General features: G+C 46.1%; 1 protein-coding gene across 9 annotated transcripts in view; it reads right to left on the bottom strand.

The window, feature by feature from the left end:
- The window catches only part of ANKRD6 (ankyrin repeat domain 6), a 68,082-nt gene that overhangs the window by 22,079 nt on the left and 21,690 nt on the right, over positions 1–24,313 (bottom strand). For 4 of the 9 annotated variants that reach the window (XM_055258793.2, XM_055258817.2, XM_055258835.2 and 1 more), the window contains exons 1-4: positions 15,978–16,078; positions 13,561–13,899; positions 8,865–8,963; positions 5,901–5,999 (exon numbers count right to left, since the gene is read on the bottom strand). In XM_055258793.2, the coding sequence (XP_055114768.2) occupies positions 5,901–5,999; positions 8,865–8,963; positions 13,561–13,854 (492 nt within the window). In that variant the 5' untranslated portion in view covers positions 13,855–13,899; positions 15,978–16,078. Of the gene's footprint in view, positions 1–5,900; positions 6,000–8,864; positions 8,964–13,560; positions 13,900–15,977; positions 16,079–24,313 lie in introns of those variants that run through there. The other 5 variants (XM_055258801.2, XM_055258810.2, XM_055258826.2 and 2 more) reach the window with 3 other exon arrangements.

Here is a 24,313-nt window from a genome sequence, read left to right as displayed (position 1 = left end):
GAACATTTAATTTGGAGTCTGAACAGGCAGAAGAGTCCTATTTGTCATAAAACCTTGGTTCCAAGTCCTGGCTCTGCAACTTACTAATTAAAAGCCAGCCTCTTCAAATGCTCAAATTCCTTACCTGGGAAATGGAGAATGACCCCCACATCCTAAAACTATGGGGATTGATTCAGAGTGTCTAAGAAGGCATTTTCTTAACACATAATGCTGGACACATGCACAGCACTCAATTCCTGTCAGATGACTTCCTGCCCCACATGGGCAATAGCTGTGGTTACAATCCCTGCCAATGGTGGGCTAAAAAAGGTAAAACTAGCCACTTCCTGGAAGGGCAGGCTAATGCAACTGAGATTTAACTTGTAAGCCTTTTTCAAGTCACCCATTCTTGTATTTTTCTTGAAACATCAAAATTTTAACTATGGACACCAGGCCCCGCCTTTCAGGCAGTACAGTTGCATCTATCACTTAGGACACGGATTGAGACCCTCTTGCTTTTTGGGTCCTTCTTGTTTTTGAGAACCTCAACACACTACATCACAATGACCACTAAGGGTCAGAATAAGGTCCACAGCAATACTGCAGGAAAAAATTGCAGGACATGAACAGAACTTTTGAGTCTATGGGAGTAGGGCATGTGAGGCCGCTGATAACCCCTAGAAAAGTAACAAGAAAACAAGGCCGTGTGATAGGTGACCCTGTGTCATCCAAGAGCCTGCAAGCACTCAGGAGGTTAAACACAGACGCTCCGCGTTGGTTCTGCTGAGCTTAAATGCTGGGTCAGGCTTGCAGGTGCGTGGGCTCAGAGCATTACACTGCCTGCTCATTGCTTCTCCCTCACCTAGTTCACACCCCTCTGGATCTCACAGTACTGGCTGCCAATACCTCAGGATATCAGATTCCTGATCTTTTAAAAAGAGAAATGAGTTAAAAAAAAAAAATAGAGGAATACTGGATGCGGCCAGTTTACTTATCCCCCTTCTCTTCACCTTAGTTCCAACCAGCCCTGGTGGATCTTTTGTCTCACTTTTACTTCCAGGCACAGGGAGGATTATGGGCCTGAGGTTCTAGCAGGCTGGCTGGTTCTCAACCCTTGGGTGCACACTAGAATCACCTGGGGAAGCTTTCAAACCAGCCCTGTGCACAGCCACAACCGTTCTAGGGACTCTGATTTACGTGGCCTTGGGGGTGGGTATCCAGCATCCCCATTTTAGTACTGAAAGTCCCACATTCCGGGAAACCCTTTAGCCCAGGGCAAACTGGGACAGTCCGTCACCCCAGGCCTGGTCTTCAGGGTTTTGTTTTTTTTAAGTTTTGTTTTTTTCCTTTTTCGTTTGTTTACAGTTCCCCAGGAGGGTCTAACATGCAGCCAGGTGGAGAACCACTGCTAGTTTAGTTCTCAGCAACAAGGGGTCTGCCCAGGTTTTAAAAACTCTACTCTCAAGTTGTCTGCAAGTTATGGGCTTCATGGCAACCACTGAATACGTGTTGAATAAATGAGTGAAATGAAAGAAATCTGATGCCTCTAGAAATAGATGATACCAAAGCTTATATTGCCAATAAGGAAATATCAATGATGTGGAAAAGCATTTGCATCAAGAAAATTAAAAACCAGAGGTTTGGATAAACAAATTGTGGTAGATCCACACAATGGAATACTCCTCAGCAATAAAGAGGCGTGAACCATTCCTCCATGTAACGACACGGAGGAATCTCAAAAACATTACGCTGAGTTTAAAAAGCCACACACAGAAGGCCGCATACTGTATGATTCCATTTATATGACCTTTGTGAACAAGCAAAACAGATCCATGGTTGCCCGGGGCTGGGAGAGGGTAACTGGGGGCCTGCCACTAGAGGGCGCAAAGGAACTTTAAGGGGCAATGGAAGCATTCTATATCTTATGGTGGTTGTGACACAACCGTATACATTTGTCAAAACTCATAGAACAGCGTGACTTCATACCTATATCTCAAAACCTGACATTAGAAAATGTGACCTAGGGTAGATATATATGTAGCAGGCGTTTTTCCCCACCCTGAGTAGTGAGTACTGATTTCCCAGACAGGAGCTGCTATATTTGCTGAATAAGAAGGATCTTTCTACGGACTATGGCTGGTACAAAATGTCCCTCCCTCTGGGACCCATGAGTTTCCTGACCTGTCCTTCTGAAGCCATTTTATCTACACAGAAAGAATTTGTGGGCTGGGTGCAGTGGTTCACACCTGTAATCCATCACCTTGGGCGGCCAAGGTGGGTGGATCACGAGGTCAAGAGATCAAGACCACCCCGGCCAACATGGTGAAACCTCGTCTCTACTAAAAATACAAAAATTAGCTGGGCATGGTGGTGCGTGCCTGTAGTCTCAGCTACTCGGGAGGCTGAGGCAGGGGAATAGCTTGAACCTGGGAGGCAGAGGTTGCGGTAAGCCGAGATCACACTCCAGCCTGGCAACAGAGTGAGACTCTGTCTCAAAACAAACAAAACAAACAAACCAAAAAAAAACGTGATTACAGGCCGGGTTCAGTGGCTCACTCCTGTAATCCCAGCACTTTGGGAGGCCGAGGTGAGTGGATCACCTGAGGTCAGGATTTCAAAACCAGTCTGGCCAACATGGTGAAACCCTGTCTCTACTAAAAATACAAAAATTAGCTGAGCATGATGGCAGGTGCCTGTAATCCCAACTACCTCAGGAGGGTGAGGCAGGAGAATCGCTTGAACCCGGGAGGCGGAGGTTGCAGTGAGCCGAGATTGAGCCATTGCACTCCAGCCCGGGCAACAAGAGTGAAACTCTGTCTCAAAAAGAAAAAAAAAAGTGATTACACACCATCAACTCCTGTTCCAGACTATGTGCATTTTGAAGAAATGGGCAGCCACCCATCTCCTGAGCAGTGAGCCAGGCACTACCGGCGATATTACCGTACGTAGCTTGCTGCTCTCCCTCAAGCTTTTGATCCATGAGGGAACCATGAAAAACATGAACTAGGAAACGACAGCACAAAGCTGCATGCGGTGCCAAGGGAGAGTTGCAGAAGCAGCCTGGCGGGTCTTCGGGGAGGGAGAGGGCCTGGGGCCAGGTTGGAGGTCTATAGGCAGGAATGAGAAGCAGGCCAGTGAGCCCCACTCTGAGGGCACAGGAGGCGCTCCAGGGAAAGGAGCCAGGAGGAACTCCAGAGGTGGGCCGAGAGAGGCTTATAGACAGGGTCGGGCAGGAGCTTTATGGGAAGGTCGCTGAGCAGAGGAAGAGCAGGATGAAAGGAGGGACTAGACTTGAGCCCGCCAATCTGCTTGAGGCTTCTGAAATAATCCAGGGCATGCTTAAGAACGAGCATGGAAAAAGGAACAGGTGTGAGACTTGAAGATGTCCTAAGATGTAATGAGGGACTGGAGAGGGGAGATGGATGCAAATGAGGAAGGCATGGCTTGCTTAACTATGCTCTCTAATAAACCAATGGAAAGGTAGTGAGAGCCAGGAGATTTCACCGGAGGGCAAAGCCACTGAGGTGGGTTCTCTTGCTCCCATAAGGATTACCTTCACAAAGGAGTTTCAGGCTGTCATTTCTATTTCCTGCAGCATGAAAGGTCTGGAGAAGTCACTTCATTGATGGGATATATTGCTATAGGTTGATTTGCCTGGCATTGCTGTTGAAGATCTTGTATGTAGGTATGTGTGTGTCATAAGCTAGAGATACTATGGTTTCAGATTTGACTTGGCCATGAAATTGTACATATATATAGTGTGTGTGTGTGTGTGTGTGTGTGTGTGTGTATTAGGGAGGGTACTTACTGCTGCCCATGGTCCCCAGGCTACTGCCACCCAGAACCCCATTCTAGCCCACCTGATTCATTATCCTACCACTATTAGCTGAAGCTACCACCCTGTGATGTGGCAGTGCATTGTGGGAAATTCTCAGGCTCCTGCTACAGACCCAATCTAGCCATCCAGGGAAAGAAAAGAGGGTAAGCCCTTTTATAACCCTTCTTACCTCAACTGCAAATATCTCCAGAGTACTGATAATGCTTTTTTATTTTTGAAATAAAATATATCTCTTGGCACGGGCACAGTGGCTCACGCTCATAATCCCAACGCTTTGGGAGGCCGCGGCGGGTGGATCACGAAGTCAGGAGTTCCAGACCAGCCTGGCCAACATGGTGAAACCCCATCTCTACTAAAAATAGAAAAATTAGCCGGGTGTGGGGGCACATGCCCAGCTACTTAGGAGGCTGAGGCAGGAGAATCGCTTGAACTCAGGAAGCAGAGGTTGCAATAAGCCGAGAGTGTGCCATTGCACTCCAGCCTGGGTGACAGAGCAAGATTCTCTATCAAAAAAAAAAAAAAAAGAAAAGAAAAGTCTCTTCTCCCAATTGTAAAAGAAATAATGGGTTCATTTTGGAAAATTTGGGAAAGGTACAAAAATAAAAATCAATCTTAGCCTCAATTCCTAGAGATAACCACTGTTAATATTCTGATGATATTCTTCTGTGCTTAAATTTTTAAATATACAAATTTATATTAAGCACTGGGACATGTACTATATATGATCTTATATCTGTCATGTTCCTTAACAATGGAAAGCATTATTTTCAAAACTACGATTTTAATATTAATTATACTCCACTGTATGAATGAACCATAATTCTAAGTCTCCCTCCCCATATTTAAAAAATATAACTACTGCTGTCATGAACATCTTTGTCAGTAAAATTTTACTGGTTTTATTGCTCTTTTTTTCTTTTCCATATTTCATTTCAATAGCAGGTTTTATTACCTTTTTAGGATGGAGTCCAAGAAAGGTAGGTACCAAGTAAAAAGGACCTTTTTTTTTTTTTTTGAGACCGGGTCTCACTCTGTCGCCCAAGCTGGAGTACAGCGGCGTGAACTCAGCTCACTGCAACCTCCACCTACCGGGTTCAAGCGATTCTTGTGTCTCAGCCTCCCGGGTAGCTGGGATGACAGGCATGCACCACCATAACCAGCTACTTTTTTGTATTTTTAGTAGAAACAGGGTTTCACCATGTTGGCCAGGCTGGTCTTGAATGCCTGGTCTCAAGTGATCCGCCTGCCTCAGCCTCCTAAAAGTTTGGGATTACAGGCATAAGCCACTGCACCTGGCCAAAAAAGGACCTCCCCCTGCCACCACCTGCCCCTGCGACAGTCTCTCACTCTGTGCCCAGGTTGGAGTGCAGTGGCGCAATCTTGGCTCACTGTAACCTCTGCTTTCTAGGTTCAAGCGATTCTCCTGCCTCAGCCTCCCAAGTAACTGGGACTACAGGCATGAGCCACCATTCCTGTATGATTTTTGTATTTTTATTAGAGATGGGGTTTCACCATGTTGGCCAGGCTGGTCTCAAACTCTTGACCTCAGGTGATCCACCTACCTCGGCCACCCAAAGTGCTGTGATTACAGGTGTGAGCCACCGTGCCAGGCCAAAAAAGGACCATTTTTAAGACTCCAGATTTGTTTTGCCAAATAGTCTCCCAAAGGTGGCTGTTCGTATCACACTTTCCCAGCAGCATCTAGGGGAGCCCACTTTACTAATTTTGGGTATTAGCATTTTAAAGTTCTTTTGCTGATATTTTTTAATGCCAACTCCATTGCTGTATTTTTTGAATACGAAAAAACTATGGGACAGTAATCGCATGTAGATTCCCAGCAGCAGTCAGGGGCCTCTCACATGAGCAGGGTTTTGGCACTGTTGGTGGGCTTGCTCCTGACCTGGAATATCAATCAGCTTCTAGCCTTTTCTGCAAATGAAACTTCTGGGTCGAATGGACCTTCAGGTTCCTCGTGCCCCTCTGGGCTCTCACTCTTCTCACTGGAAGAAGGCTCCCACAGGGGGAGAAACCCACAGCCATCCTCACCTGTGAATGAGGCATTCTAGCACCTGCCAGGCCTCACCTTGTTCTTGGCAAGCACGTTGGCTCCTGCTTTAACGAGCAGCTTGGCTGACTGGCTGAAACCATGCCAGGATGCTTCATGCAAGGCTGTATTCCCATCCTAAGGAAGACACACAGGTGGGAAAGGCACATTACCCAAGACCTAATTCTTCTCGTTATGATCAATACATCACAGTGGATTTTTACGGAACACCAGAGGGCCTTTCTCAATTGGACTTTCTCATCTGAGCCACAGACTACAGAAGATGATTTGAGTGGTCAGTTTATCCATTATCCCAGAAATGATACATAATAAGAACCATTTAGATGCACAGAAGAGAAATGAATCCATGACGAACCATGGATGATTGTTCATAAGGCATTAGAGGTTAAGTCTCTCTAGGAACCCCAGCTGAGAAAGGCTCCAGGCCCCATCCACAGCTCTCGCTTAACAGAAAGCATCATCAAGATAGCATGCCGTCTATTTCTTCCCACCTCCACCACCCTTAGAGTCTGCCCTGCTCCTGGCATCAGAGAGAACCCTGCAAAGGTCAGGCAAAGGAAGAGGCCAGCTTCTTAAGATTCAGGGGCCTGATAGATTCCCCAACTTTTTTTCACTGAAACTTAATCTCACCCACCTTAATTTAAAAGCCTCAGGGCCCCAAACAAATAATGAACAGGGACTGAGGAAACAGTGATTTGGAAATAAAACAAACAAGTATCCTCAATGTGTGGCTGTTATTTTTTGAGACAGTCTCGTTCTGTCACCTAGAGTGGAGTGCAGTGGTGTGATCTTGGCTCACTGCCACCTCTGCCTCCGGAGTTCAAGTGATTCTCCTGCCTTAGCCTCCCAAGTAGCTGGAATCACAGGCATGCACCACTATGCCTTGCTGATTTTTGTATTTTTAGTAGAGACAGGGTTTCACTATGTTGGCTAGCCTGGTCTTGAACTCCTGACCTCAAGTGATCCACTTGGCTTCCCACAGTGCTGGGATTACAAGTGTGAGCCACCGCGCCCGGCCTAATGTGTTGCTTTTAAATAAAAGTCATTTAATGAACATAGCTCATATTTGCTTAGCTTACTATTTTAAACAAAGAAGTATCATTAAGTGCAATGAATTGAGTGGGGTGGGGGTGGGAAGGCAGGTGTTCCAGGGAGGGAGGAGCCTGGAGAAGAAAGGGTGCGGGGCAATCAGCAGGGGTCGGCGCAGGTGCATTCTCCAATTACATCCAGGCTCTGGCTTCAGCTTTAACTGAACCACATCCATGCCCCTGGAAACAGCTAAAGATAAAGGCCTAACACAGTTGACCTCCACAAGGGGAAGTCTAGGGTCTCAAAGGCCAGGGGATGGGGTGGTTGCTGGGAACTGTATTGGCGGTGTGTGGCCCGGGCAGTGGGACTGACTGCAGAAGGAGGAAGCCAAAGGAAAGGGGGGACGCAGGGGGCACAGGGTATGGGGCTTCTGGGTGCTGGCAATGAGCTGCTTCTTGAGCTGGGTGCTCACACAGGTGTGTTCTGCTAATGAAATTCAACAAGCTGCACACTTATTTGTCCACTTTTTCGTATGTATATTATACTGTAATGAAAAGTTATTTTTAAAAAGTAAAGCAGAGTTCTTCCCAGCATAGCCTCTTTAAAAAAAAAAAAAAAGTAAGCAGAGGCTAAATTGCCCTTAATTGTTAAGTTTTGTGTTTCAAGATTGTTTGAAAATTTAAAAACATTAGGTTAATGTATAAGAAGTCATTAGGATTCCTTAAAGAATCAATTTTGCTTTTTTTTTTTGAGACAGAGTTTCGCTCTTGTTGCCCAAGCTGGAGTGCAATGGCGCCATCTCAGCTCACTGCAACCTCCGCCTCCCAGGTTCAAGCAATTCTCCTGCCTCGGCCTCCCAAGTAGCTGAGTTTACAGGCATGTACCACCATGCCCGGCTAATTTTTTGTATTTTTAGTAGAAACGGGGTTTCACCATGTTAGCCAGGCTGGTCTCGAACTCCTGACCTCAGGTGATCTGCCTGCCTTGGCCTCCCAAAGTGTTGAGATTACAGGCGTGAGCCACTGCGGCTGGCCCATTTTGCTATCTATCTATCTTATTTATTTATTTGTTAAGAGACAAGGTCTCACTCTGTCGTCCAGGCTGGAATGCAGTGATGCAGTCATGGCTCACTGCAGCTTCAACCCCCTGGGCTTAGCAATCCTCCCATCTCAGCTTCCTGAGTAGCTGGGACTACAGCTGTGTACACTACCACGTCTTGCTAATATATATTTTTTTAATTTTCAAATTTTTTGTGGAGACAGTGGTTTGTTATGTTGACTAGGCTGGTCTTGAAGTCCTGGCCTCGAGCAATTCTCCCACCTTAGCCTCCCAAAGTGCTAGGATTACAGGCATGAGCCACTGTGTTTGGCCCAATTGGGCTTACTTTTTTTTCCTGCAATAAGTTTAAAGAAATTGACTTGCTCACTTATCTAAGAAAGTAAAGAGAAAGTCTGGGGGCACATCCCTTACCCCCACCCAGGCCTACATAGGTCCTTATTTCTAGATTTTTTTCTTTACCATTTAAGATTTATGTGGTTGTCACTGGTGCCATAGAACAAGGAAAAAGATTAAAAAAAATACAATTGGCAGCTGGGCACAATGGCTCATGCCAGCACTTTGGGAGGATGAGGTGGGAGGAGCACTTGAGCCCAGGAGTTCGAGGTGCAGTGAGCTATGATCATGCCATTGATTGCACTCCAGCCTGGGCAACAGAGTGAGACCCTGTCTCCAAAAAAAAAAAAAAAAAAAAAAAAAAAAAATTACAGTTGGCTGGGATACCAGATAGTGTTTCAAAGGAATTTTGGGCTGATTTAATCATGTTAAATCATAAGTGGTAAGCCAGGAATTACAATATCTCGAGGACTCAAAAGTTTCCAGAGCTGGCTCCTCCAGCTCCCTCGAGCCACTGGCTTCCCTTGCCTTGGGGAGTAAGGAAGCTCAGTGTCCACTCACCTTGTCTTGTCTGTCCAGGGCACAACCCTCGTGGATGAGCGCCGCGATGATCTCCGTGTTCCCCACCACTGTGGCCCGGTGCAAGGCAGTCTGGTCCCCCTGCAAAGTGACACGAAGGCAGGAACAGCAGTCAGCTCCCCTGCACCCCCTGCTTGCACTACTCACTTGACACGGACACAAGGACCCCTCCCGTCCCCACACAGAGCAGAGCGGTTATTCGCAGAAGGGCTTGGTTACCACAGGCAAGGCAGGCTTTGTGGTCTTGTTAGTAGACAACGCACGCTGGCAGAGAAATTCTGTTAATAAACTAAGAGGGGGACCTTAAGCCGACAACAAGAATAGCCCTTGGCCACAGAGCCAACCTCAGAATGAGGGTCAGGCTCTCTCCTGCCATCCAGGGGACGTGACTATCACAGGTGTGAAGAGTGGGTGTGAGGGCAGGTGTGTGCTATGCAATTAAAGCAGCAATACCTGGAATCTCCCCTGCCTGCCGAGTTTCCAGCTTGCAGGGGGACCACTGTCCAGCTCTGCCAGTTAGCAGCACTCATGATTTGATGACAGGTGGGTCATTTGTTCATTGACCTATACTAGTCAAGGGCAATGCAGGGGTTTGCCCTATTTCATCTGAGGACTCCAAGGACTGCAGCTATCACTGCATATTTCTAAGAAGCCTCTTCAGAGAGTTCATGACAACATCCTCACTGATTTATGCTGCATTCTGAGCCCTTTTCTCTGTGATCGGATTCCTGGGATTGCCGGCCGTTGTTCTCCTTTAGGTGCCAAAGGGAACTTGACTCTTCCTAATTGCAGTTGAGTAAAGGATGAAACACTCCCAGAGGTAAGCAGGTCAAGCCTGTAACAGGAGAGTTCTGAAGTCTCTAAGAGCAACCTTTCTCTCTGACAGGTCCTCAGGAAGCTAAGGTGAGGTAAATCAAGCTGAGCCTGTGGTCCAGCCTTGAAAGGGAGGATGGGTGGGCAGTGTGGAAATGTTCTGGTGGAAAGCAATGAGCATGAGACAAGGGGTCAGGAGGCCTGGGCTATGCGTGGCTTGCTAGAAGCCTGTCACCCTGCTGGACCTCAGGTGTGTCACCCTGGATGATCCCAGGGTCCCTCCATTCCCTTGTTGGATTCTATGATGTGGTTGGTCAGAGTTTTGTGAAGTTTCCTGGCAGAGCACCAGAGGGGCAAAGAAAACATTCTGGGGCGTCCCTGGTGCTTGGCCCAAGAGAGGACAGAGGCCATCATAAGATAAAACAGATTTTTTAAAAGAAGGATGCACTGCTACCTATAAACAACCTTAACGAAATACTGATTCTACTTACTAAACTCCCCAGATCTGTAACAAACAATGCACATTAAAAACATGTAATCTGAAAGAAAGTTCTAAAGATAGAGGTGGTGATGGTTGCACAACAATGTGAGTGTACTTAATGCCACTGAACCATATAAGTAAATATGTTCAGACGGTAAATTTAATGCTATGTATATTTTATTACAATAAAAAATCCTAGTTAAAACTCAAAATTGTTTTCTTAAAATTAAAAAAGTCTCCCTTTAAAAATCCATGAAAGGATTTTTCTCTTTTAACTTTTCTTTTTATACTTTTTAATATTTTCCAGCTTTTTATATTTAACATGTATAACTTTTAGCATCAGGAAAAACCGCTACTTATTAGAAGTCTGAGTAGAAACAATACCCCAGTAACAGGACTGTCCCTGTCACAGACTCTCTTCCCACTGTTCATTTGTGGAAGGTAAGGAATTTCTGCAGTGAGGGGGTCAGGACACTGAGGACAGGTTACTCTCCTCAGCATTGCCACCACTGACCCTCCCCCTTCAGCATCCTAAACTATTATTCCTGTTACCAGTTAGGCTCAGGCTGGTTTTCTTCTCATCCACCTTCCCAGACCCCTTATTCAAAGAGAACCCTTGCCGTGGTTAAAAGAAGAATGTGGCCGCTGGGTCAGTGGCTGCAGGAGGTAGGCTGTGCCATTTGCGCTGTCTACCTCAGACCTCTTAGAAAGTAGTTCTAGACAAGGAAACTAGTAATCATACAAGATACTGCCCAAGTCTCAACTTTTTGTTTTGAGACAGTCTCGCCCTGTCGCCCAGGCTGGAGTGCAGCAGCGCCATCTTGGCTCACTGCAACCTCTGCCTCCCAGGTTCAAGCGATTCTTCTGCCTCAGCCTCCAGAGTAGCTGGGATTACAGGAACTTGCCACCATGCCTGGCTAATTTTTTTTGTATTTTTAGAGATGAGGTGTCACCATGTTGGCCAGGCTGGACTTGAACTCCTGGCCTCAAGTGATCTGCCCACCTCGGCCTCCCAAAGTGTTGGGATTACAGGCACGAGCCACCGTGCCTGGCCCCACGTCTCAACTTTTTAAAATTTCCCTAAGATTTCCAAGACTTCCCATTTCTCTATCGGAATGGTGATGGAATTTCCCAAAATAGGCCTCTGGTGCAATCGATGATTACTGACCTGCTAAGAAAGACGGTGCCCTTCTTAGCAAGAACCATGTGATTGCAGCTCACGCTTTCAGGGTAGTGCTGACTTGGTTAGATTTCCACTTCTTACAGGCTTTTTAATATAACCACAAACTACTTACACTCTAGTTGCTCTTTGGACCAATAAAAACAACCTTTTTCCAGGACAAAACTTATCACTCTGTATTGTTCATAAAGTATGAGCAACAAGCCCTAAGCATATGGGTCATGTTAGCCACTCTCGCTGTACAAATTATTTCACGAAGGGCCTTCACTGGATGATACGGCACAGACTAACCTAAGCCTTGGTTTAGGTCAAATGTTTTTTATCATGTTTCACAAGCTGCCCTCTAAATTAGGAGTTGAGGCATCTTTGGAGCCAGAATGGCACCGAGTTATTTATTACTTGCTTTCATCATCAATCTACTGTATTTGCCTCCTTTGAGAAAATTTTCCTTTGTGAAACTCTAGCTCAATGCAAGCAGCTCAATCTAACTTTCAGTTCACACCTTAGGAGGACATTTCCGGACTAGCAAGACTCAAGGAGATCTAATGACTTGTGTGAGGTTGTGGCGAGAACACAAATCATCCTAAGCTGCTGGCACAGGCCCTGCACACCCCTTCCTCTGGGGGACCTTTTGGCTGTCCTGCCTGTCTCCAGGCCACAGCTCCCCCTCCAGGCATCCTCTCAGACAGAGACCTCACTGAGAGCCCGGGTCAGATAAACACTGCTGTCAGGCCAGGCTCGGACTCTCCCTACCGAAAGTGGCTGTCCTTGGCTGGCCTGCTAGCTGTGCTGACACTAGCTGGAATGGTTCTGGAGGACTGAGCAATACACTTTCTCAGGCTTTGAAAAACCCGCCCTTCTCAAGTCACCAAGATGAGAATTAAAGGCTCTGAGGTGAGGGACACAAAACATGTAAACAATGGCTGCCTCAGGTTATCATCCCGGATCTATTCTTCCCTAGAATATAACACAAACAATTTAGTACCTTGAGGCCCTCAGTTGAAACAGGGTCAGTTATCTACAAATGGACTGTTTCCTCCTATAAGATTAAAATTTACCATTGAAACATTTCCTCCTTGAAATGACACAGAGAAGAACAAGATGTGGCCTCAATACATACAAGTGGCTACTTTGATGTAATTCTTACTTGTATATGATACCTACCTAAGTCAATCATGAAATTCTGAAATGCTGGGAAAAGCTAGAGCACTCTCAACAGTGTTTACTGAATTATCTATTTGGTGAACATTCATTCATTTTGAGAGAGGGTCTCACTCTGTCACCTATGCTAGAGTGCAGTGGCATGATCTCAGCTCACTGCAACCTCCACCTCCCAGGCTCAATCAATCTTCCCACTTCAGCCTCCTGAGTAGCTGGGACCACAGGCATTTGTGACCATGCCCAGGTAATTTTTTTATTTTTTGTAGAGATAGAGTTTTGCCATGTTGCCCAGGCTGGTCTCCAACTCCTGGGTTCAAGCGATCCTTCCTCCATAGCCACCCAAAGCACTGGGATTACAGGTGTGAATATTTATTCACATATTATTACAGACTGAATATTTATTGACTCCCTACTATGTGCCAAGTCTAATTCTCTCATTTTATTGATAAGCCTAGGACAGCATGCTTGGACCAGAAATCAAATTGTCGAGGCTCTTTGCACTCACCCCAAGCTGCTTCCAACCTGTGAAGTCATTAACCTTAAGACAAGCCTCAGTAAAGGTCAGATGCATCTGTGGGGTTGGGACTGCCTCTTTCATAAAGTAAAGCATAGCCACTAGAGCTGCCCCAAAAGCATTTGTTGAATGATTAACTACAAGAAGCAGAAGGAATCTGGAAACTTGAAGGGCCTGCAACCTTGCAGTTTGGCACTTTGATTTGGAACGTGTTGACCCATTTGTGAAGTACGTGAACTGCCAGCTCTCGGTTTTTCTGAGACAGTGTTTCTCACTTTGGGATTTTAAGAGCTTTGGTGCCTATAAGGTCTAAATCTTTGTTTTGAAATACTGTTATTTTTCTTTCCTACATGGTGAAAAAGAGTGAGTGTAGTCTTGGCAGATTCCAAGGCCATGCTCATGGAAGAAATTCCAGTCATGCAAGGGTGCAGTGTGCCCCTACTTCAAGAGGAACCACCTCCATGTGGCACAGGCAGACATACTGCAAGGAAGCTCAAGACAGGTTAGGTGTGTAAAGCAAGTTGCTGACCTCTTTTTCTCTCTCTGATCTTCTAGGGTCCTTCCTAACCCTCCCTCTGTGGTTTTTCTTATTTTTGTCTTCTTTCATGGCTTTCACCGTGGCCACATCATCCTGGACTATTTCTGAGGCGAGAGCTATGTGATTGCTCATTGACCAATCAGAGATGGCATTAGCGCTCCAATGAGAGTTGACAGGATTGGCGGGAAGCAAGAAAGAATTTGCTCCTGGAGTTGCATAATCTAAAGAACTGGTTTCCACAGGTTGAAATTCATAATAATCCCACTCCAGGCCACTGGAGGTCATTCTTCAACTAATTCTCAGTTCTTACCATGCCACAAAGATCAGTATCTGTAGAATATGAAGTTAGGAGTAAATTCTTCATATCATTAACATTCTCTGTTTCTACCCACCATCCAAGACAGGTAACTTCTGAGATTTTTTTCAAATAACTGATCTCTTAGGTTCGTTAAAGGACACACATCAAGAGTTTTCTTCTTTGATTTCTTGCATGTATTTCAAGGCTGTTCATCAACAGCATGGTAAACACACAGAGAACAGGCATGAATCATATGCTGGCAAATGCATTTCTTCAGAACTAGTGAAGGTCAATTCTACTTTCTCCACTCCCAATTATTTCTTGTTGTTGTATTTTTATTTTAATTTATCTGGGAGAAGCAATATATGCATTGTCTGTCTAGGACAAGGAAAAGATGCAAGAAAATAACTTCAATAAATAAAAGGGGGTCTCTCTGTCTAAAAGTAGAGCTGGCTTTTCTTCTGCTGACACGTCTCACTTTGGCTACCTAAGAAAATTCTTGCCTGTTTCACTTCCTACCTTGCCTGGTATAAATAGCAGCAGTTCTAGGAAATAAGCAAGGCTTTTGCTGCGAGAGAACACAGTGATACTTAGAGCCCAGGATGTGAGGCAGAGGTGTCAAGTTGGAATGGGTTAGCACGCCTGGCATTTTGGCCTTGCCACTGTGGCAAGCAAAGCCTGTAATTATGCGAAGAGAAGACTAAATGCATCCCAACATGTTTGCACCAGTAATAACTCAATGCCCCACCTTTTCTGTGGCCAAAATCTTTTCTCTCTCCTTGTATTTTTGCTCCTGTCATCTAAGGATATGATATAGTTGAAAATGTTATGATGACCATAGTGCAAGAAAATAAAAAAGTATTATGACCCAAGGTAGAAATCAATGGCTTAAAGCTAAATCAACATTTTTTGAAAATAACATCCTTGATGACCCAGCAAGTTCCAGATATAACCAGAGATTTATGAAAGACACTGGATGGCCTTCTGCCCATGCATAAAACAGTCATATTTAGTTATTTCTTTGCAAGTACTGTCCTTCTTACTGTTTGCCAAGTTTTATGACATTATACACAGACCCAAAGAAGACTAGAAGCACTTTAGTAAACCACACTGTAGCACATCTGAAGATGTGAAATTTGAATCACACTCTGTAACTGCAGTTATTAAAGGTGAATTTGGAAGAGGTTATAAGTGCAAACACTCCAACATTCTGTGTTCCCCATAAAAGTTCTTATTTCTTAGAGTTCTACTACATGAATTAGTGTTGCAACCATTTCTAAAAATAGTTTTCAACTGTATTATCAAAGGACCTTTTCCTAATAGCTGTTGGAGGACAATTTATATGGTCCTTTCTTAGAGAACCACCTTCTCCAAAGACCCAATAGGGCAGCCCACTGTACTATGTGACTCCACCCCAGCCACTGCTGACTCACTCAGGATTGGCCACTTGATGCCAGAGGAGCCAATCAGAGTCCATCTCTAGATAACCTGAATGAAGAGACTCAGAGCTGAGTTGGTTGATGGCCATGTCTCAATAATAGCATGGTGCCAGAGTAAACTCTTTCTGGAGGCCTCCTTTCTCTTAGATTCTATGAGATCTGTGTCTTCCCCCAACTCCCCAACTTGAATAGATCATTTTCCATGTCATATTCACTGACCAAGAGAAATTAAGATGAGAAAGAAATTAAGTTTTTAATCCCCATTTTTTCTCCAACGGTAAATTTGGTCACTGACACAAATTTCCAGCAAGTCTTGCCCATACTCATTGATGTGCATGAGTGTGTCTCTTTATGCTGAGACAGGAAACAGGCAAAAATCCCCTTTGAGGCATTTTGTACAATAGACAGGAAGTGATCACTTGAATAATAGACAGGAAGTGAACCATGATGAAGGACCACCCCACACTCCCAAAATCTAACTTGCTACTGAGAATGGGCCTCAGAGCAGGTCTTCCAGAGGAAGTTCTTGCCGCCACAGAGACCAAGATGCAGCTAAAATGTGCTGGGAGAGCATCTACTACCCTCCCATCTCACAGCTTACACTTTGTGGATTTCTAGCCAGACAACCTCCCCTGCCAACTCAGCCTAATAGAATGATGGCTTTTACTCACATCATCCTGGACATCGAGGTCACAGCCAGCCTTCAGCAAGATCCGGACCACAGGAAGATGGCCCTTATTGGCAGCAAGATGCAGGGGAGTCCGGCCATGCTGTGAATGCAAAACGAACAATGATTTCAGAACAAGTCATCAATGCTACTCCCTTGGGAGACAGAGGGCCTAGAGCAAGGTTTGCACAGGGGCTTTCGGATGATCACTCCCCTCCTGCGCCTTTGGATTGGCAGGAGATTCTTATGGGTTAACCAAAATTCAAGTTTGTCTCAGTTAACCTTGGCTATTGTCACTGCAATCAATGAAAACGATATGCTCAAAATGTGAAGATTTCCTTTAGTGCATTATTTCTACTCTCCACTCATCAGACTATCAAGTAGCAAAACGAGGGGTTTTGTACCTTAATTTCTCTCTGGTACTAATACTGAGGAATAATGAAGTGGCCATGATGAATCTGGGCAAGAGGTGGGAGAACAGCAAGATGTCATGGTCATCAGCCCCAGAGGAGTCCAGTTAGTAACAGGTGAAAATTAAACCTGTTGATTGAACTGATTAGGAAAGGTTCTTCCTTTTTTTTTTTTTTTTTTTTTTTTTTTTGAGACAGGGTCTGACTCTCTCGCCCAGACTGCAGTACAGCGATGCCATCTCGGCTCACCACAACCTCTGCCTCCTGGTTCACTTATTATTTACTCATCATCCTCCTGATGGGCACCCAGGCTAATGCCAGGCTAACCCAGGCTCAAGCAATTCTCCTGCCTCAGCCTCCCGAGTAGCTGGAATTACAGGTGCACACCACTACCACCTAGCTAATTTCTGTATTTCGAGTAGACAGGGTTTCACCATGTTGGCCAGGCTGGTCTCAAACTCCTGACCTCAAATGATCCACCCGCCTTGGCCTCCCAAAGTGCTGGGATTACAGGCATAAGCCACCATGACTGGCCGGTTCTTCCTCTTTTTTTAAAAAAATTCTACACTGGGTGTAGTAGCTCACACCTGTAATCCCAGCATTTTGGGAGGCTGAAGTGGGAGGATCACTTGATGCCAGGAGTTTGAGACCAGCCTGGGCAACACAGTGAGACCCTATCTCTATAAAAACATTTTCTTTTTTAAATATTAGCTGGGCATAGTGGCATGTGCCTGTAGTCCCAGCTACCTAGAAGGCTGAGGTGGGAAGATCACTTGAGCCCAGGAGGTCAAGGCTGCAGTGAACTGTGATTGTACCACTGCACTTCAGCCTGGGCAACAGAGCAAGACCCTGCCTTACACTTGATCTTAGCCAAAAGGCTGAGAAGCGATAAGACCCTGCCTTAAAAAACAAACAAACAAAAACACTAAACTGAAATTATGAAGTATTTCAACCACTAAAAAATATAAGTAACATTCTAAACTTCACATAACCACCAACCATTTCAAGAAAAAAGATAAATCATTGACATTCCTTGTGAACAACTCCCAGGTCTCATTTCTCTTCCATTCTCAGAGGTAACCACTCTCTCAAATTTGGTATTCATCATTCCTTTGCTTTTCATTATATTTTTTACTACATGTTTATAGCCAAAGACAATATATATAAACACTGCGTTGTTTGTTTCAAATCTTAGGTTTTTTTTCTTTGAGACAGGGTCTCACTCTGCTGTCCAGGCTGGAGTGCAATGGCATGATCATGGCTCACTGCAGCTTCAACCTTTTGGCTCAAGCGATCCTCCCACCTCAGTGTCCTGAGGAGCTGGGACCACAAGCATGCGTCACCATGCCCGGCCAATTTTTTCATTTTTTTGTAGAGATGGGGTTTCACCATGTTTCTTAGGCTGGTCTTGAACTCCTGGGCTCAAGCGATCCGCCTGCCTCGGCCTCCCAAAGTGCAGAGATTGCAGGCGTTAACCACTGTGCCTGGCCTAATAGTTTTCAACTATACAATAAAATTTGGCATTTTTTGTCTAACCTTATATTTTTGAGATTTTTTTTTCCATGTTGTTCATGTAGTTCTGGTTCACTTATTATTTACTCATCCTCCTCCTGATGGGCACCCAGGCTAATGCCAGGAGGCTGCAGAACATATTAGTGTGTTCCTCTCCTTGTGCACCTGAGTAGCCTTCTTAGCCCTGTTGCTGGGTCATAGACAAGACCATTCGCTTCAACTGCTCTAAGCATGTCAGCTCCCAAGGTGCCACATCAAGGGTGACATCCAGAAGAAATAACACTTTTTGATGTGAATCAACTTCTGTGTAGAGAACTGCCCTGCCAAACTCCAAATTCTCCAAATTCTAAAGCAAACATGTTTCCTTTGCTTTCCCCTACAAGTTTCACTGTGAAGAAACATTCAAACATCAATGAACCATGGCCCCACCCCTAAGGTCTTCCCAAAGGCCTTTATTGATACTCTAGCAGGATATACATTAATGATTTCAAGAAAGCACCAGTTTGCCATGGGTAATGAGCCATGGAGGAAAACAGAGATAACAGACAATAAAGGATCTTAATTTCTCCCCATGAAATGAGACCAAAGCACTAGAATGATTCTGGAAAGAGGTCAGAACTTACTTTAATCATTCCCCAAAAAAGTGGGCTATAAAAAGCCTTCAGAAAAAGGCAGCGTCTGAGATGAAGAGTGACCTTTCTCTGACAGTGACTGTGCTCAGCCACGTGCTCCCTAACCTCGATTCTTCCAATGAAATCACAGCTGATCAGATAGAGTGGCATGACCAGGTTCCACTGGCTGGGCCTGGTCCCCAGCTCCATCTGTCACCACATATCCTTGTCAAGGACTTCTTGACATTGAGTAAGTGCCCTTCACAAAGTTTCCTGAGACATTCTGAAACACAGGGGAGTTCATCACATGAGGACAGAGACGTGTGTGCTATGAGGGAGGTGACAGCATGGTGGGACACAAGTGCTTCTGGGCAGCTGGAAAATACAGACCAGCATGGAGAGAAGCTGCCTGGGGAGGCTGGAAAGAAGCCAACAGACCCAGGAGTACTTTTTAAAAAATTGAGATGGAGTCTCACTTTGTCACCCAGGCTGGAGTGCAGTGGCGTGATCTTGGCTCACTGCAACCTCTGCCTTCTAGGATCAAGCAATCCTCTCGCCTCAGCCTCCCAAGTGGCTGGGACTACAGGTGTGTGCCACCACGCCCAGCTAATTTTTGTATTTTTAGTAGAGACGGGTTTCACCACGTTGGCCAGGCTGGTCTCAAACTCCTAGTCTCAAGTGATCCTCCCACCTCAGCCTCCCGAAGTGCTGGGATTATAGGTGTGAGCCATGTGCCTGGCAACGGTTTTTTTTGTGTGTGTCTCAAGAGATCCTCCTGCTGTGCTTGGGATCCCAGATGCGTGAGTACCTCCTGATACTCTGACCATGGAATTCCCAGCTCCCAGAACCATGAGGAGCAAATGTCTGTTTTTTTTTTTGTTTTTTTTTTTTCCCGAGACAGAGTCTCGCTCTGTCGCCCAGGCTGGAGTGCAGTGGCGCAATCTCGGCTCACTGCAAGCTCCGCCTCCCGGGTTCACGCCATTCTCCTGCCTCAGCCTCTCCGAGTAGCTGGGACTACAGGCGCCCGCCACCACGCCCGGCTAATTTTTTGTATTTTTAGTAGAGACGGGGTTTCACCGTGGTCTCGATCTCCTGACCTCGTGATCCGCCCGCCTCGGCCTCCCGAGGTGCTGGGATTACAAGCGTGAGCCACCGCGCCCGGCCAAATGTCTGTTGTTTAAACTACTTACTCTATGTTACCTTGTTAGAGAGGCCAAATGGACTAAGACAGGTTCAAAGAAGATCACTTCTGGGAGCGCACTTTAGAAACTAAATTACAAACAGGATGGGCCTGGATTGGAGGCACCTTTCTAATCCAAAGTCAGTGAAGAACCGCCCGTGGAGAAATGAAAGGGCAGAGGCATCAGAGCTTAGTTTGAATCCCAGCTCTGACTAGTAACACCTGTGTCATTTGGTGCTTAATCCCCCAAACTAAGTGTTTACTCATCTGTAAAATAGGAATAACCTCCACTGCCCACTCCACAGGCTTGAAATAAGGACATGAGGTAACATCCATCATCTAGCATGGGTCTCCCTTCCCTCCAGCTGTCCTTAGCCCCTACCCCATCCCAGAGGACACCCCAACCGTTCCCTCTCCTCTTCGACACCCTACACCTTTGCCTTCGCAAAGACCAGTGAGATATTTCCAACGTCAAATGGATTTGGGTGAAGAGCTGGATCTCTTCCAACCAGAAGGGCTATGGCTGGAGGGTCCAGATACCCACTAGCCAGTCCTGGCCCACTTGTCCACTTCCATTTTTGAAATGTAAACTATGGTTCCCAGCCTCTGTGTCTCTTCTTGGAAGAGCATTCTTCACCAAGAACACCATTCTCCAAACTACCACTTCCCTGATTCTCCAGCAATGCTCCTGGCCTCGCACAGCACTCAGGCTCCCTGTCAGCAAGGAGGTGTGACACCCTGAGAGCTTCAGGAGCTGAGCTACAATGGCACAGGAGCTTTTCTGAGGAGGGGCTGTGTTCCCTGCACATGCTTGGCTCCTTTTCTGGCCTCTGGTTAAAGTACAGCAATAGCAAAGGCAGTAATCCGTTTCCTAGAGAAGCTGAAGCTATCTCCTCCATCCTGGGGCTTTCCTAGCACAAGGCCCACCCTCTTAAACACACATCACCTGCCAAAGGAGAAAAGCAAGAAAGCAGCAGACATGTACTTGGTTTTCCAGAACATTCTGCAGTAAATAGCAACAAAAATAGAGCCCTTTGAGGCCGGGCGCGGTGGCTCACGCTTGTAATCCCAGCACTTTGGGAGGCCGAGGCGGGTGGATCACGAGGTCAGGAGATCGAGACCACGGTGAAACCCTGTCTCTACTAAAAAAAAATACAAAAAATTAGCCGGGCGTGGTGGCGGGCGCCTGTAGTCCCAGCTACTCGGAGAGGCTGAGGCAGGAGAATGGCGTGAACCCGGGAGGCGGAGCTTGCAGTGAGCCGAGATTGTGCCACTGCACTCCAGCCTGGGCGACAGAGCGAGACTCCGTCTCAAAAAAAAAAAAAAAAAAAAAAAAAAAAATAGAGCCCTTTGGAGAAGAGGCTGCCCCTATCCAGCACATAGGAATGCCCCCAGGTATGTCTGACTAATGGGAAAAGCTGGAACTCCTCTAAGGGTGAGGGAGCAAATAAAAATTGATCCTTAGAGGCAGCTTTGAATGACTTAGGCTTAAGGATGCAACTGCTCTCCTCCTTTCCATTTCCATGCCCCTAGGACTGGCCACAGGAAGAAATGGGAACAGGAGAAAAGACCATGTATTACAAATAAGAAGTTTGGGCGAGGCAAGGTGGTTCACGCCTGTAATCCCAGCACTTTGAGAGGCCAAGGCGGGTGGATCACTTGAGCCCAGGAGTTCTATAGCCTGGGCAACATGGCAAAACGCCATCTCTACCAAAAAATACAAAAATTAGCTGAGTGTCATTTTGTGCACCTGTAGTCCCAGCTACTCAGGAGACTGAGGAGGCTGGATGGATTGAGCCTGGGAAATCAAGGCTGCAGTGAGCTGTGATTGCACCATTGCACTTCAGTCTGGGCAACAGAATAAGACCTTCTCTCTAAAAAAAGAAAGAAAGAAAAAAAAAGGACGAAGTTTTAAAGCATCAATTTGCCCTGAGTCCTACCCCAGTTATCCTCAAAGATCAGTTCAGCTTAACTCATCTTAGGCCCTGGTGAGCCCAGCGAGACCAATAATCGGGCAGAGCAAGAGACAGCAGCGGCCAGAATTTATTGAACACTTGGGTCCATTTATTGCGTAGAAGGCACTAGCTTAAGAATTTCACACGTTAGCTAATTCTATCCTCCCAATTATCCTATGAGGTGGACACTATTATCAAACCCATTTTATAGATAAGGAAACTGAGGCTTGGGAGACTCTGTCACTTGTTCTAAGTTATACAGCAGGTAACTGGAGTCTGGATCACCTCTTAAGCCATCTGAGCTCAGCCGCATGCTTTCCCTACCACTCTGTGCACTGCCCTGGTTGTGTTGGGGGTGAGGGTAGGAGCGAAGTTCTTCCCTGGCAGAGCAGGGGCTTCATGTCTCACCCTTAGGAAGCTCCGCTCCCAAGTTCTTGGGTGTTTTACCTTAGCCCAGCCACTAACCTCTGGGGTTTGTTTAAAAATAACCTGATTCTTTTAGAATCTCAAGGACAAGGAGAGACGTTTTCTATTTTCTCTGCATCTGGCTCTCCTGGGGAGGTTGGTCTGTTGTCATTTCTCTGTATTGGTGTGTAAGCCTCTCCCTCCAGAGTCTCTCATCAAACTCGCTGTGGTGAGGCCCAGGCAGTTTTTATACAACCTCCCCAGGTGACTCTAATGTGTGACCTGGTTGAGAACCACAGGATGGGATGAGGAGGGGCCAGGATAAACCCTCCCTGGACAGCTACAGGCCCTTAGGCTAAACCCGCCCTTCAGGCCTGCTCCAGCAAGGGCCATATCTCTTTTACATTCTTGTTGATGCTCTCATCAGCCTATCAATATAAAACACCTAAAATACTGCCTTGCCACAACCTACAGCTTCCCAGATCTTCAGAGTACATAAGCAATGTAATGACATTACTAAAAATATGGAAAAGAATATCCTCTATAATTCCACAACCCAAATTATCATTTTTATCCAGTCATTTTCAGTGCATCTCCACGTGCGGCTGGAGGTTATCACCACTGCCTTCGACCCTTTAAAGGTGCTGGTTCCTCAAGGGGCCCTGGTATCAGGCTGGGCCATCTGAGGCCGGCAGGGGTAAGGAGAAGAGGCAGTATCCACCCTGACTTCCTGCATCTCCCTCTGATCCAGTCAGGAAGAGGCACAGTATTCAGGGCCTTGCTTCCAGGGAACCAAATCAAAGGGTCTTGAGATGTTGTGAAGCAACAACCACAAAAATGTGTCCCCACTGTCCACACCACTGGGGCACTGACTGGGATGATGATTTGTTCAGGCTGAGCCCTGTGGATCTAACTCCAGCATAACTGCTGCATGGGAACATCAGAGTGACTCCCATTCCAGCAGGCAATAAATTACATGAACAAGTGATCACAACAATGCCTAGAATGAAATGGTCCCTGCTATTCACTCTGAAGAGGCCAATTCCCAGTTGGGAGTGGGAACCTTCCAGGAGGAGGATTCCCGTTAAGATAATGATCTCCCACCAGTGAGGATGACAAGGGAGCCCAGCCAAAGGTAATCAGCTTAAAAGAAACCCTGAAAGGAAGTGGAGGTGTTTTTGTTCCCAGCAAGTGTCAGACTGGCGCCCAGCCTCCTTCCTGGACTCTCCAGGTAGACCAAGACGTTACATTAGAAAACCCTCCCTAGGAGGGGCCAGGACCCTTGGAGGGAGGCGAACCAGAGCAATTTGAGAACTACAACCTACAGAAACAAGCCAGTCAACTGCCCCTGCCACTGACTGCATGGGGCCTGGGAGCCCAGGGCCATGACCCTGGTCCCTCATCACTCCAGCCAGGACGCAGGTTGGGTCCCAGCTCCTTGCTCCTGCATCAGTATCTTGGACCCTAATTACTAAAGGGCAGGCCTTTCAGACCAACAGTACCTGTCCAAGGAATGACAGGTCTAACAGAGTAGACTTGGACAAGGCCTGGCCCAACAGAATGCACCTGAAAAGTGAGAAGGAAAGGTGCGGTGCTTAGCCATTCCTGGAACACCTTTTTTTTTTGAGACAGAGTCTCGCTCTGTCTCACCCAGGCTGGAGTGCAGTGGCGCAATCTCAGCTCACTGCAGCCTCTGCCTCCTGGGTTCAAGCGATTCTCCTGCCTCAGCTGGGACTACAGGCGTGCACCACCACACCCAGCTAATTTTATATTTTTAGTAGAGACGGGGTTTCACCATGTTGGCCATGCTGGTCTCGAACTCCTGACCTCAGGTGATCTACCTGCCTTGGCCTCCCAAAATGCTGGAATTACAGGCATGAGCCACCGTGCCTGGTCTCAATGATATTCTTATGACCAGAGTCAAAAGGAGACCTGGGGCAGAAGCCAAAGGAATAAAAGGGCAGAAACTCTGAAGGAAGGGAGTAGGGAAAGGTTGTATAAAGGAATTGAAACTCATTGGCTCAAACAATAAACAATTTAACCATCTTAACTAGGGACTGTAACAAGGAGGGCAGCTGCATGCTGTGATCCACACAAGGAGAAATGGTGTAATGGGAAGAATTTAGGTTAAATCAGTCTAATCATTTCATAAAGCTTCTTTTCTTCAAGAGACCATGAGAAATACATTGGATCAGGGTCATGCAGTCTTTTTTGAGTCAGTCTGCCTATATTATCTGTTGCATTAAGAGAGAGGTAGTAGGAGGCAA

Source organism: Symphalangus syndactylus, chromosome 2 (genome assembly GCF_028878055.3).
Source record: "Symphalangus syndactylus isolate Jambi chromosome 2, NHGRI_mSymSyn1-v2.1_pri, whole genome shotgun sequence".
Lineage (NCBI taxonomy): Eukaryota > Metazoa > Chordata > Mammalia > Primates > Hylobatidae > Symphalangus > Symphalangus syndactylus.
Note: the sequence above shows the minus strand (reverse complement) of the source record. Positions and strands in the feature narration are given on the sequence as shown.